This window comes from Camarhynchus parvulus, chromosome 3 (assembly GCF_901933205.1).
Source record: "Camarhynchus parvulus chromosome 3, STF_HiC, whole genome shotgun sequence".
NCBI classification, from domain to species: Eukaryota; Metazoa; Chordata; class Aves; order Passeriformes; family Thraupidae; genus Camarhynchus; species Camarhynchus parvulus.
In genome coordinates this window covers 92,890,699-92,905,043 of record NC_044573.1, presented here as the reverse complement: position 1 = coordinate 92,905,043, position 14,345 = coordinate 92,890,699, and the positions used below count along the sequence as shown (strand labels likewise).

At 34.9% G+C, this 14,345-nt stretch overlaps 1 protein-coding gene across 4 annotated transcripts in view; it reads left to right on the top strand.

The window, feature by feature from the left end:
- SENP6 (SUMO specific peptidase 6) overlaps nt 1-14,345 on the top strand; it is a 71,403-nt gene that overhangs the window by 38,068 nt on the left and 18,990 nt on the right. For all 4 annotated transcript variants that reach the window (XM_030946406.1, XM_030946405.1, XM_030946408.1 and 1 more), the window contains 6 exons: nt 4,331-4,401; nt 5,657-5,796; nt 8,114-8,516; nt 9,647-9,879; nt 12,355-12,525; nt 13,404-13,446. In XM_030946406.1, coding sequence (XP_030802266.1) covers nt 4,331-4,401; nt 5,657-5,796; nt 8,114-8,516; nt 9,647-9,879; nt 12,355-12,525; nt 13,404-13,446 — 1,061 coding nt within the window. The remainder of the gene's footprint in view (nt 1-4,330; nt 4,402-5,656; nt 5,797-8,113; nt 8,517-9,646; nt 9,880-12,354; nt 12,526-13,403; nt 13,447-14,345) is intronic.

The window sequence follows — 14,345 nt, the reverse complement described above, 5'->3', positions numbered from 1 at the left end:
GTTTTCTTGATAGTAATGAAGTAATTGAGTTTTTGTTAATATCCTGTGTAGGTGGCTTTTGGCAGTATGAGCTTGATACCAGGTTGAATTGTTTAAAAGTATATATAATGTTTAACTGATAATGATATAAATAGCACAGTTCTTTCTGAATTTAGGATTTTCTATATTTATTTCAAATTCAGAAAATCAAGCCATTCTGTTTTATTGCCTTTTGTTACTTCTTAAAAGAACTATCAAATAGATACTCATCAGCCAGTTAGTGTCACTGTATGGCATAGAAGAAAAGGTTTGAGTTCCATGCTGGTGTGATCTTAATTTTCTCATGGAGATACCTGCTGCTTCTTCATCCAGTTCTGCTGGATGTGTTCCTTTTTCTTTGCCTGCTTTTTGTTGTTGTCCTGGCAGGGGAAGATGATGTAGGCAGGAGCTGCTAAATTTAGCTTTAATCATTACTGTCATGATAAGTGCAGCAGCAGCTCCTGACTTTCTGGGCCAAATGGGGTTGCTGACCTGTGTTCTGAAAACCCTGTTCCCTGTGCTGCTGCTTCTCTTTTCAGCCTTTGGCTTTTGTACTCTGCTCTTCCTCTAACACGTGCTGAAGGTAAATCTCACCGCAGCAGCTTTGTGCTTCAGTCTTATTGTGCTTTCTTCTCTTTTTATGTAATGATGTAGAAACCAACAGCCTGCCTGCAGTGATACATCTCCAAATAACACATACAGAAGCAGAGGAATGGCTGAATGAGGCAGCCTGAAAGAGCCAGGCTGCTCATTAAGCACAGCTCTTGTGTAACCCCTGCGCCTCAACAAAATTAGGAGCTGGTGCAGCCTTTATAGTTGTACCAAACTATAGGTAGCACTCCCTCCCAAATTCCCAGATCCAGATGTTTCTTCATGTTTGTTTGCTTTCTGGCATAGACAGAAATTGTGCACCTACTCCTTCCCCTCATCCCCCCCCACCACATTTCTGGGTATTTTTTTCCTAGAGAAGAAATTTTAAGTGAAAATGTCGCTTTGTCTGGACAGTTTCATAAAGGTCTGTCTACCAGGCTGGTGTGAAGACACTAAGGTCCAATTCCATCAGCAAGAGAACACAGCAGTAATAATGAATGCTTGCTGAAAATATGAAATAAGTGACACCATTCTGTCTGGGCAAAACACGTTTACTTAAAAATATTGTGGCATCTAGCGGTTAAAATATGTCAAAAGTTCATGATGCTGCACAGTTCAGACTGTCGGAGTACTTCAGTGTGGTGTGTTGCAGAAAAAGCTTGATCTTTCTTGCTCCTGTAATCAGTGTTTTGCTGTTTGGTGCTTTACTACTTCCTGAGATTGCTTTTTATCAAATACTTCTCTACTTCCCTTGCTCTTAAAGGTATTAAAAGTTCTTATAATTTAGGACATAAACAAGATGCCTAAAATTGTTTCACCTCTGAGCATTGTTTTTTGACTGTTAGACACAGAATATAGGTAATCTTGCATTGTGATCAGCTCAGCTGTTTGATCCCTCAGTTATTCCCATTTAAATGGAAGACTTAGTTTTGGTCAGTGTTTAACAGCAAGAAGGTGTTTGTTTAGAAGTGCTGTATGTTCTTAAATCTGCTCTAAGATTTTTTTTTCTTTTCCAGATAGTCCTTTTAAAGGTAGATATAATGTTTGATTTAAAAAACAACCAATTTCCCCTTCTGTTTCTGCACTCACACATAACTAAATGGCTCTGTGTACTAAGTATTTTACTGGAGAAGGTATTAATGGATCTGCAGCTGTTCAGGCAGCAAGAAACACTGTGCTCAGAAAGGCAGCTTTGTTTTCCAGTCTGTAAAAACGTGATGGTGGGGTGTGCTCTTCCTTTCTCTTTATGGGGTTTTCAGGAAAGGAAAGTAGTAGAAGGTGCCTAAAGTTGCTGCCCTCTTGTGGAAGGGCTGTCACTGTCTCCAAGAAAGCATTATTTGTTAAAAAATTTTTAGCTGAAGTCTCAAATTAAATAGTCTTTAAAGTTATCTTCACTTTTCTTTCTAATTCAAAGCAACTTCAAGCCTGGCCTTGAATTGCTAACCGCACCAAAGTGTGTTGGGAAGCCTCAGTTGTCTTGGAGCTGATTTTTTTGTGACTTGGGTTTGGATGTTAATGGTTTACTCTGAGGGTATGAGTTCTGTATTGTGGGAGAGGAAAGATACACTTTATTTTTTGCTACCACTTCTGTGTTCTTGCAAGTGTTTGGCTGTTTAATAGCTATTAATCTGAGTCTATGCTGCTAACAAAAAATTCAGATGGGGGTAGATAATGCTAGTGTATTCTGATTTATTGTAAAAGAATTATTTAGCCTTATAGGGTAAATAATGAATTTATCATCTTAATAAGATAAATATGTTTTGCATATTAAAAATGTAATATAAATGTATGGTTCTTAGAAGAAAAATTGTAAGTTAGAAATGTCCAGAGACCTTGAATTGTGAACTACATTTTAAAAGACATTTTAGTACTCTAAATCTGCCGTATGATTTACTTTATTGTTTGCTTTCAATTAAATGACAAGTAGTTTCAATATTGTTTCTCTTAAATATCATTTAAGTTTTAAATATCTTAGACATCTTATAGAAGATAATTTTTCCAGAAGTCATTATGTTCAAAACAAGATTTACTGTTGTAAAATACTAGTGAAAGATAATTATGACATGTGACGCAACAGCTTGCACACCCTTACTGCAGTGTTTATATTTTTCAAATCTAAAATGATGTTACAGCTTTTTTTTACTTTTTAGAATGTCATGAGTTTAGTTTTGATAGTACAGCTTCTTATAATGACGAGTTTGACCACTAATTCTGCCTTAGAGTAACTCCATATGTTTCATTTTTAAGGAAAATTATATAAAAAAATAATGCATTGAATTTATGAATAAATATTAATACTGAGTTTCCAATTTTGATTTAAAAAATTCTGAGGGAGAAGGATTGTTCCAGAAACACATTTGACACAATCAGTAACAAGTAAATTACATAATCTGTCATCTGTGATGTGTTTGCCAGCAGTCACGATAAAGTACTATGACATCTCTATATTGTGAGTAGCCATGTTTGTTTCTCAATCCTTCTTTCTGCCAGAATTTTCTTTAAAGCTGCAGCCTATCAACACAGTCAAATGTGTTTGTTATTAGGTAAGAAGTGTCTCAAAAGACATTGTAGATTAATCTTGTTCCAAAGATATTAATTAATAACGTTGCCTAGAAATGCAGAAAATTCAAAGGTTTTATCATTTGATGCGTTAGGAAATGCTGTGCTGAAAGAAATAACTGATGCTAAAGCCTTCTTCAGCCATAGCCAAATTTTTTGTCAGATGGGTCCTCAAAATTTAGCTGTTGGTGGTGATGTTACTGCCTGCAGCTGTTGGCTTTGCTCTCTTGCTGTTGATTAATGTCCTTGTAATCAGAGGTAGCAGTATGGGACATGTGTGACCCATTTGCAGCCCAGTGCTTAACTTTCCTATAAAACCAGTTTCTGGTGAGTTTGTTGACAAGGCCTCCTGTGTTTCAGATGTGTGCCATCCTCTGTTATGACAAGAATAGTAATCTGAGCTGCAGTGCTCAGAGTTCTGAGAAAGATAAGTGCTACAAACAGTAACCCACATGCACTGAGCTTCAGGAATCTTAATTTGCTATCAGCATGATTTAACACACATGCCTGTAAACTGAAAACATCTTTCAGGAGACTCAAATCTTGCAATAATGCTATATATTACATTAATTTGCACAAAAATATATGATGTCTATATTATGCAAGTTATACCAACAAAATACTTACTATCCAGTTATTTGTCTGTATTACAGTATTTTAAAAACAAATATAGAGGAACCATGTCTGTTGTGTTGTTCTTTCTGGTTTTTGGCCACAACAGTTTTTGACCTCGGATCTCCTTCCTTTTGTATCTTCTCTTCCTGTTTCTTAAGTTGTGGAACTTGTGGGATCTACTTTAATATTAAAATAATTTATTTTTATTCTTGGCTTTTGAAAGTATTTGTCTTGAATTTCATGAATGAGGAAGAGGAGAATATGCAGGCTTCAATATTTGGAAGCTTGTGTGTAAAAGTGACAGACTCCAGAACTATTGATTATTACAGATCAGAAACGCTTTTGATTATTTAGATCAGAAGCACTTCCAAAACATTTATTGTGGCTGATAATACTTTTTTTATGTGTACAAATAGCATGTAATAGGAGAAGTTACTTATTTGTAGCTTTCAGATACATTTCAGGTTTGTTGGGTGCGTGTATAATTGTGACTAAATTATAATGGTGTCTGCTAAAAGAACAACCATACGTCTAATTCATTTTCCAGAAAAGAATACCCACCTCAGCTTCAGAAAGTGGAGGCAGACCACATTAGGTTACCACGGTCTCAAGGAGTGGGTAAGTTACCTTTAGAGTTCTCATTTCTTCTCAGCAGAGTAAGTTTTTTAATACCTGATTTGGGTGGGTGTGTTGCCAAATCTTATACAACCTTTAGTATATCTGCTTACAGCCTTAGCTCATGTTATTCTAGTTTTGTACAAGTTTGTGCATGAAGGGATGATTTTGCCCTTCTTGACAGATCTCTGCAGCTAGTTCAGTCATGTAATACTTTTGAATTAGGCTTCAGTTATTTTAAAAGCAACAGAAATAGGGAACATTTGGGATCATAAAATTGGAGATGGAACAGATCTCTAGAGTTAACTAGTCTGAGCCCAAACCCCCAGCTTGTTTTTGAATTATTGTTGAGGAACTTCTGTAGCAGTGTTAGTACAAGAAAAATGCTATGTATTAACCAGCACTTGGTATGAAGTGTGTTCATACACTGAGTTAATAAAAGAACCAGCATCAGCTCCGTACCTCAGCTGAAACATGCTCTTACATCGTTGTTAGATGCAACAACCTCACTGTTGGAGGTGCAGTAGAAAAAGTATAGTTTGGTTTCAGGTGGGGAAATTGCGAAACTGGAAAAGGAAATAACCCTGTGTTTGTTAAGCTTTGTTAGCATAGATACAGTCTGTAAACGTGCTGCATAGGTTTACAGCTGCATAGTCACCTGCACTGGCAAGTTCTACTGTGTCATTTTAGGTTAATGTTAAGTAGATCTTCAGCAGTACTGCTCTAAAGTAACTTAGGGAAAAGCCTCACCTATTATTAATTATTTTTCAAAAATGATCCATTCTTTAGTTTTGAGATGTCTTCTCATAGTGGGATGGTTTGTGAGACCATCAGTATGTATATTGAAAAAGTGTTCATATATATTTAAAAAAAAATGGCCTTAAAACAAGTTCTGTGGTATAATAGCATAATCTAGCATCCTCTCCTATTTTTGGCAATAGACCCTCTGCTTGATTTGCAATGAAGTTAGCATAGATTTGCAAATCCCAAGCTTCTTGCAAAGATATAAGATAAAAATTGTCAGTGAGCAACCCTGTAATAGTATTACTAAAACTACATTTTGAAGTTACTTTGGGGAATGTTATTTTTTAGTCATACAACAAATCGTGATACATTTGAAGCAGTGTAGATTTTTGAGGTTTAAAAATGTGTTTATATTTAGTTCAAGTGAGTGTATGTAAAAAGTAAGATGTTCGTAATTATAACAGTATAGGAGTGGACATTACTTGTTAATGTTTTTGTATCTTTTCTCTTCTAGACAGTGTAATGGAGGATAAAGATGACTCTGAATCAGAATCTGACATTAAAAGAAAGGTGCGACAGAAAGGTCATTGCAATTCTTACCAATCTGACTTGAGTCTATCTTCTGCTACAAAAACATGCTTAACTCAGTCAAAGGTAGGTTATATTTTAAAAATATGTAAACTCTTGTTGAATTTTAAAAGTTGTTACATATTTTAAAAACAGACATTCAGGAGTAAAACAAATTGAGGTTTTAAAAATCCATAGAGTTGGGAGGAAGATTTACATAATTTTAAAAAGTTACAGTGATAGAGATATTTAAGTGCTAATATTGCTACTACTTGTGAAATATTTATTTTCTGACTTGAACAGACAGAAGCTGCATTGAAAAGAAAAGGAATCTTGATTTTATTGAATAGCTGACTGATAAACCAGAGATCGATAATTTTAATTTGCTGAAATAGAGGAACAATTTTTTGCTCTTTGACAGATTTTTTTTTTCTGTGTCATGATTTTCTGTACTCAGAACAGTAAAGATTAAAGTACTGCAAAGAGGCGAGTATTTTTTATTGAGTTGCTCACTTTTTCAGTGAGAGTAGTTCCTTAGGTATCCAAATGGCATTCTCTTATCTACATGCAGCTAGCCAGGATGTTTCTGTCAGGAACTTGTTTGAATATCAAATGTAAGATACTTTGGAAATTGGTTTAAGGCTCTCTGTATTTTTTTTTTTAATTTCCCAGGCTACTATGGAAGTTTCATAATGCACACAATACAGGTCACATTGTTTGACTATCAAAGCAAAAACTCCTGTAAGGAGATCTTGGTTAAAAAAAAAAGTCTGCGATTTTTATATATGCTTAGCTTTTGTTTGAAACACCTGGTACTGCTCTTTGGCATTTCCATTGCTTATTTAGTTAATTAATGTGATGTTAATAAAAAACTGGTTTAAAATTTTTGGCATGTAGTTGAAGTAGAGGGGTGCGATTACTCTATACTTAAGATCTTCCAGGTACTCTTGTTGCCTTCTCTTGAATACTTTCAATGTCTGGTTGAAATTCTTCAATGTGATAAGCAGTATCTTTCTAAGAACTACATCCTGTAACGGCACTGAGGCACAATGCTGGTTTGCATTGTAGCTTGCTATCATCCCACAGCTCAGATTATAAGGGTCTGATATATTTTATACACTTGGGGTTTTTTGCTTCTGTTTCTCTACAGTATGTGTAGCTTTGTTAAATTTTGTAAAAATAATATGTTCTCATTGTATGATTCTGATCTTGAAATTTGGGGTTTGAAATTACTTCCCACACTTGTGGAAATCCTCTTTTGGAGGCGTGTTCATGGCTAGGAGAGTGGGGAGAGGTGTAAATTGTGAAAGGTGTTTTCAGAGTAGATACTGAAAGTTTTGGGTGGGATGTAGGTATTTGTTGACTTCAGTAGTTCACAGTACAGTGGTTATGTTGTTTGAATTCAGTGCTTCAGGAGAAAATAACATGTACTAAATTTTCATCTTTAAAGATGTCCTGTATTCACTTTGCTACTCGTTCTGTAGTTTATATGTTACAGAAGTCCCAAGTTTTACACTTAATAGTACAAAACTAAGTGGGACCTATAAATGTGAGAAAAACAAAAGACACCTGTCGTTGTAGTGATAGAATACATTTTTCCTTGTAACCCCTCCTTGCTTCTTGAAAGTTTGAGGAACTCCTATTCCTCAAGTCCTGTTTTCTTCTCTGTGACACATGACTCTAGAGCAATAATAGGTACTTTGCCTTTTCTTCATCTCCCTTGAGGAGTGAATTTTCCTGCATGCCTTTCTGGGCTGTTAAAAGATACCTTGGAAGGACAGATAGGTTGGACCTACAAGGTTCCTTCAAATCCTCTCCAGTATTGCTCTAAGGATCTGTAGGTTATTTTGTCCCATGGAACTGTTTTTACAGAAAAAGTGTAATTGGACCTCTAGCTGATGGATATATGTATCTGAACAGTGTGCAAGGTTTTGTTTATGGAAGAAAATACAAGAAGAAAAATGTGAATTGTCCAACATGAATCACTTTAAAAAATTGTAACAAATGACATTTGTTCCTTTTAGAACCTTTTTTATTTTCTTAAATAAAAAATGTACTGTCTTTTAATGTTTGCTTTCTCTCCTTACTGTAATGACTAATGTAGTGTTGTCAATTTCCACTGGATATTATGAAAAATTTTTTGACCAGAAGGGTGTTCAAGCATTGGAAGAGGATGGCCAGCCATGTGGTTGAGTGACTATTCCCGGAGATATTTAAAAGACATGTAGATGTGACACCTGGGTTTAGTGATGAGAGTTGTGTTAATAATCAGACTTGATGATATTAAAGGTCTTTTCCAACCTAAGTGATTGTATGATTAATTCTGAACAGAAATCAAGTACAAGATCTGGAAATTGTGTCTTTCTGCTTACAATTACTGATTGTGTGTTTGTTTCTCCTTTAGCTTTTGGAACAGATTGATTATTCTAGTGAATGCCCAAATTGTGGGAGGGCAAATGAAAATCAGACCAAATGCCGACATTGTGAAAGTGCTTCTTTAAAGGATTTGCAAAGAGTCTCCAGACAAACTGTAACATTAAGTGAATCTGTGGGACCTTTATCACGTTCTTCAATACATCAGAATTCACCAGGGCAAAAATCTTCAGGTACAGGGTTCAGCACAAAGAAGTTTTATAGTTCTGCTGTTGGAAAAGGTCCAGCGGATATTCTACTGAGTAATGAGGTTGTAGGACATTCTATGTTACGACAGAATGGAAAAATTGGTCTTATAACTGGGACAAAAAATCCTAAACTTACAGGAAGCTTAAGACAGAGGAGTACAAGACCATCTGAATTAAATGATCCAAGTAAGTACCTTTTTATGAATACATCCATTAGCTGGAAACACAGAATATTGTATAGTGAAGAAACTGTTTGTGGAGGTTTACATAACTGATGTTGCATGGAATATTTTTGTGTGTGTTCTTGGGAAAGAGGGACAGAACTTTTAATAATTTCCTTTTCGTATGCAGAGGTATTCTTCAAGGAAGGTGAACACTGGGGACAACAAAAATTACTTTATGACTTTTTTCTTTTGTTTGTTTTTAAAAACATATTTACGTTTGGGATATTGGAAAAACCAGTATTCCTAGCAGAATTCCATCCTTCATTCTCCCAAGCGGAAAAACAGTATTTGATTTTTATTTTGTGTTTTCTTTCCTCTTTTCTTCCAAACTATTTATCTATTTAAATTTCATAATTTGTAAAATGTTAATTTCTGTGTTTTCTCTTTGTAAACTCAGTAAGCAGGAAGGATGGAGTAAAGGAAATTATGTGTCTGGTTCTGTGCTTAGTTTATTAGACCATGTTGTCCAACTGATTAGACCATACTGTCCTATGATTTCAGACATAATTTCTCTTGTCAGTTTTTAGGTTGTATTACTTACTGTCAATTCTTGACTGAACCACATTCACTTCTGTCTGGAGGTAGATTAATGTTACTCATTTTTTGTATAGTTAGTTATAAGAAATCAAAAACAAGGCAGAGAGTCCTTGCAACCAGATTCCAGATAAACATTAGTAAAAACATAATACAATTATACATGTGGATTTTTTTTTGATGCTGCAGGACAATTACGTAAATTATTTCTGACGTATTACTTGAAATTTCTGTTACAAAAAGATAGAGTGGTTGAGAATGTAGTATTTTCTGTTTAGTTGTTTTGTCTAGTGATGAGGAGGAGGAGAATGGTGGCAGCGCTAGGAGCATGGAAAACATTTCACCTGGTCTTGCAGATTCAGCCCGCTCCTCCCTATCTCCTTCTACAGGAAAGGTGGAAGCAGCATTAAAGGAAAACAGTTGTGGAATAGAACAGAGAATAGGTAGTATAACAAGAGTACAGAAATTGCCATCACACTAGCAAGAAAAGCCAAAAATTAAAAAAGAAATTTGTTACAGAAAAATGTAGTGGTTGAGAATGTAATATTTTCTGTTTAGTTGTTTTGTCTAGTGATGATGATGAGGACGAGAATAGTGGCAGCACTAGGAGCATGGAAAGCATTTCACCTCGTCCTGCAGATTCAGCCCGCTCCTCCCCAGCTCCTTCTACAGGAAAGGTGGAAGCAGCATTAAAGGAGAACAGTTGTGGAATAGAACAGAGAATAGGTAGTATAACAACAGATACAGAAATTGCAGTCACACTACCAAGAAAAGCAAGAATGAAAGATCAGGTACTATTTAATGCTTTGTTTAAAGAAAACAGAATCAAATAATAAATGGAATATGTAAAGGCTTGTTTTGTATTGTCAGAAGTTGACTGTATTTGATTGTTTTTCTTGCTCAGCAGCTCATCAAGTAGTCTCTCTGCATACTTAATACTGGAAACATAAGAAAATGTGTTCATTACATTTTTACAAGCATCCAAAATGATTTTAATTATGCTGTTAAAATAAATGCTTCTGTGTTGAATGTTTACTCTTTTGAGACTGGACAGGGGTTCTCTGTGAAGCTCAAGGTCTCAGTTTGCAGCAGAATGTCAGTACTGGCTGTTGCGTGTTGAGACTTTCTGAAATTAAACATGAAAAGAGACACTGGGATCAATAATGGTCCTTTAAAATTAAAATGCTTTGACAACTCTTGCAGTTTATAGCACTTTTTTAGGACTTTCATGGTGTGGCTTGTGTTTTTTAGTTGAGTAGTGCTGTAACAATTGGATAAGCAAAGACAAAATACTCCATGAGCACACCTTAAGTGTGGCCAAGGGGGAGAGTTTTCATACTGTGTCAAAAGCCATCTCAGTAGTGAGCCACGAAGAGGAATAAATTCATGTGGCAATTGGTAGTGGAATAATGGGGCTGATTAAAACAATTCTTCACTCACTTGTCCAGTTTCACTATTGAGAGTTTGATTCAACAAGAGAATCCGATCAGATTTTCAATTCTTTGAGTTAGAACACAAAAGTACTGATGCCAAAACCTTCTTGCTATGTTGAGATTCAGAAGCCAACATTCCAGTGCTGTAGTTGGTGAAATTATGGATGTTTATAATACGTTGTATGATTAGTTACCGCTATCAATATGAAGCTGTGAACCTCCAGCCTGCAATAAAACTGTGAGGCTCAAAGCTTGGATTATAAATAGTTCTTGAATTAAGTTATTCTGGCAGTATGTGCTGAATTAATTGAAAGCATTGCATTGTGAAGGCATTGGTGTCTGACTTCTGAAACTCTCCCAAATGTTTTTTTTGTATATCCATATGTTCCTGTTCACTAGTCTTTACAAACCAGTTGTAATACTATATGTTAGATTATTTTAGAGTCCAAGCTTACTTTTGAAAATGAAGGAAATAAAAATTTTTTTTGTGAAATATAACACAAATTTTACATTGATTGAATTAACCTACCAAGATTTGGAGATATCAGAGCAGTTTTCTTAGATATAATAGAAAAAGCTTTATTCAGCTTTCTTTCAAAATATTCATTGTTTACTGAAGAGACTAGTTGAATATAGCATTACTTCAGACTTCGCTGTTTTATTGTTTGTTTCTGATTTGTTTTGAACTTTTTAATAACATTTAGCCAGTCCAACAGACAAAAAGGAAAAGCTCTTTTCAACAAGAGGCCTAGGAAAACATTTTAATTACAGGAATTTAGAATCCCTGCCTTTTTCAGTGTATAAAATGAAGGAAGTGTGCAAAAGTAGACTTTGAATTATTGCCAAGATAGGTTAGTTATTTGGGACTTTGAAATAATTTTCGAGATTTAGTCTTAACAGAAACACTGCATCCCTTAGAATGGTGTTCTGTGGGAGTTTAATTGCATTTTGTAACAAAAGTGAATGTTTATTTATGGGCAGCTTTATGAAACAGTATAAATACCAAAGAAAAGACTAGTGTACAGAAAATCCTTTAACAAAATAGAGCAATATAAGCAATATAAATAAATGCATTTATAGGCTGGCTATCAGCAGGCTTTATTTCATTGCAATAGGTTTTTTGCTAAGATAATTCTGTTGGTTAACAGGGTACTTCATTGAGATTACAGCTTCAGTTAGCATCTAGAGACTTTTCTTGAACTAGGGCCTAACACCACATGGCCTTCTTTCAATGTTTAGTCTTCTGACCTTGGAATCTATCCTAAAACCATCTTAGTTCTGTAGAGATGCCTTAAGGTAGTTTGATTGGGCTTATTTATTTATGTTTCTTGAAGACTGTACTCTGCTAACGTGATGCAATGTACTTCAAGAATTAGTCACCAAAAGCTTGGATTAACAAAAACAGAAAGAAAAAATTAAACCATCAGCATTGTGGTGGTTTTACAGCATTAGTGCTCTTTTTATCTAAATAAAACATATTAAAAATAACGTCACTTTGCTAGACTGCATAGTGTTTCCAAAAGATAAAAATAAATTGATTTTGGCAATTTAGAAGCACTATTTGTGTTTTGGAAATGTCAGTAAAGTGTTTAAAAGTGTCAGGTTACCTTTTATTTTCTTCTTGAATGTATGTAGCAATATTAACATCCTCAGGTGTTACAAAAAGTCTTTTAGGAATTACCTCCCTTCTGCATTTGTTTGAGATGGATACTCTAGTGAGTAATCCTGTTGACCAACAGAAAAGTAGCTAAAAATTTAGTCATTAGTTTCAACGAGCTTGATCTGGCAATAAACCTTGGTGAGACATTCTGAAACCTGAAAATTACTTTTCAGTTTGGGAACATTGTGTCTAACACTCCAATAAAACGGCGTAAAGTTATTTCTCAAGAGATGGTAACTGAGGCCGTACCTCTAAATTACCAAAACTCCTGTGAAAGCGTCATCCTGAACTGCCGAAGCATTCGAATAGGAATGCTGCGCAGAATGGTCGTGGAGCCTGTGATTGTGAGTACCCTTGCTCTTGCACAGTTTGCTTTTCAGGCTTTGATGGATATTGAATTTTTGTATTTGAACAACATACTATTTTGCCTTTGTCTGGGGAGCAGTAAGTTTGTCTTTAATTTCAGAGGCTGTGATTTCCAGAGAACCTCAAATTACTGCTACGCTCTAACACATGCAGTCTAGCTCTGGTTCTTAATAGAAATGTTGTGCTGCAGCACTCTGAAAGAACTTGTCTGCGTGCTGGGGGGAGGTTATGGGTTAGCATGCATTTGTTAAAAAAAATTGAAAACAGCAGCTACAAGAAGTTGATAGGTGCAAGGAAGAAGCATTGTCCTAAAGGCGAATAATTTTACTTCTGCAGTTTTTTTTTTTTTTTGGTCAGCCTTCTAAGTTACATGGAGTTTTCAAGGAGTCCTTGAATATTAGTTGGATGCAGTCAGCCAGAATAGAATGGATACTTGTTGCTGGAGTAACCACAGAAACAGTGGTGTTGTTACTTGTTTTTTCCACCTCTCTACAAAAAAACTGTTGTTTGATTTACCTAAATGCTGATAGATGACATTTTCTTTTGAAGAAATAGAATTTGTGTATTTTTCAGGGTATTGTATGGGTTTTTGAAAACTGAGTACTTCAGAGAGATCTGAAGTTTATACAGTCAGTATGACTGAAAGAGACTAGAGTAGCAAACAATGTGCTTGCCTCGAGTTGTGCTAAAATGCAAATTTTGTTTTTTCTTAAAACTTGCATTTTAAATATTAAATTTTAAATGTTTATTACTTATATACTAAGCCCATTGAAGTGTGTTTGGTAACAGTTTAAAGGCTTTCAGTCAATGAAAATTTGCAGAAGATGTGAGATCTTACAATTGTGTTGTCTTTCAGTTTTGCCTGGATTATATCAAAATACGCCTAGAGAGTCAAGAAGGTGAGTACATTTATTGTTTTATGTTAGTACTCCATATCTTTATTTTGAATTAAGTAACTTTGTCAAAGGTATTAACGAGAATCCTAATTTAACCTTTATTCTCATTTTGTCATTTTTGTAATAAATTATACTGGCTGTCTGTAGTCAGATAAAAGAAAACGGAGAGTACATATTTGACCTGCCTTTTAACAAAAGTGATTAACAAAAATAAAAAGCAAGAGCAACCCTTTTGTAAAATGTTAGCTTTTTAAAACTTTATTAGTTCTTTTATTTCAGTTGTGTTAAGTAGACAGTAAAAACCACACTGGTTTCTTGGACCTTTCCTGTCTAGATCTCTCTTGATAGTTTTCTCTCTAGTGTGAAAGTTGTGTATTTCATGTCACTGAAATAAATAGTGACATAATTTGGAAAGGGTGATTTACAGCTCCTGCTCTGTTTCCTTCTTTTCTTTTGCAGGGTTTTGCTCTGGGCCTGAAAAGCTTTGTTACCTTTTGTTAATCTTAAGTTGTATTCTTAAGATCCAGTCCTGTTGAATGTTGCTCTTGTTATTTTTAAAAGAGATCTATTGTATTTTGTAATTATTACATGTAGAAAAGTGTCTCACAACCTGTAAAGATAAGTGTAGCCTTTGCTCAGTCAAGTATTTAAGATTATATTGCATATAAAATACAGATGCATAGAAACTGAGTTTTCATGTTTAAACGTAGTTTTAAAAATAAAACACTGAAGAGCTTAGTATAATTTGTAGAAAATAGCTATCAAGTTTTAGTTAAAACAGCTGTGCAGTGCAGTTATTTCCACGGCACCTAATTCATCAATAGCATAGAAAGGGTGACTCATTAAATGCTGTGTCTGTTGGGACACTTAGCACTTTACTATTTCTTCTTTGGTTTTTTTTT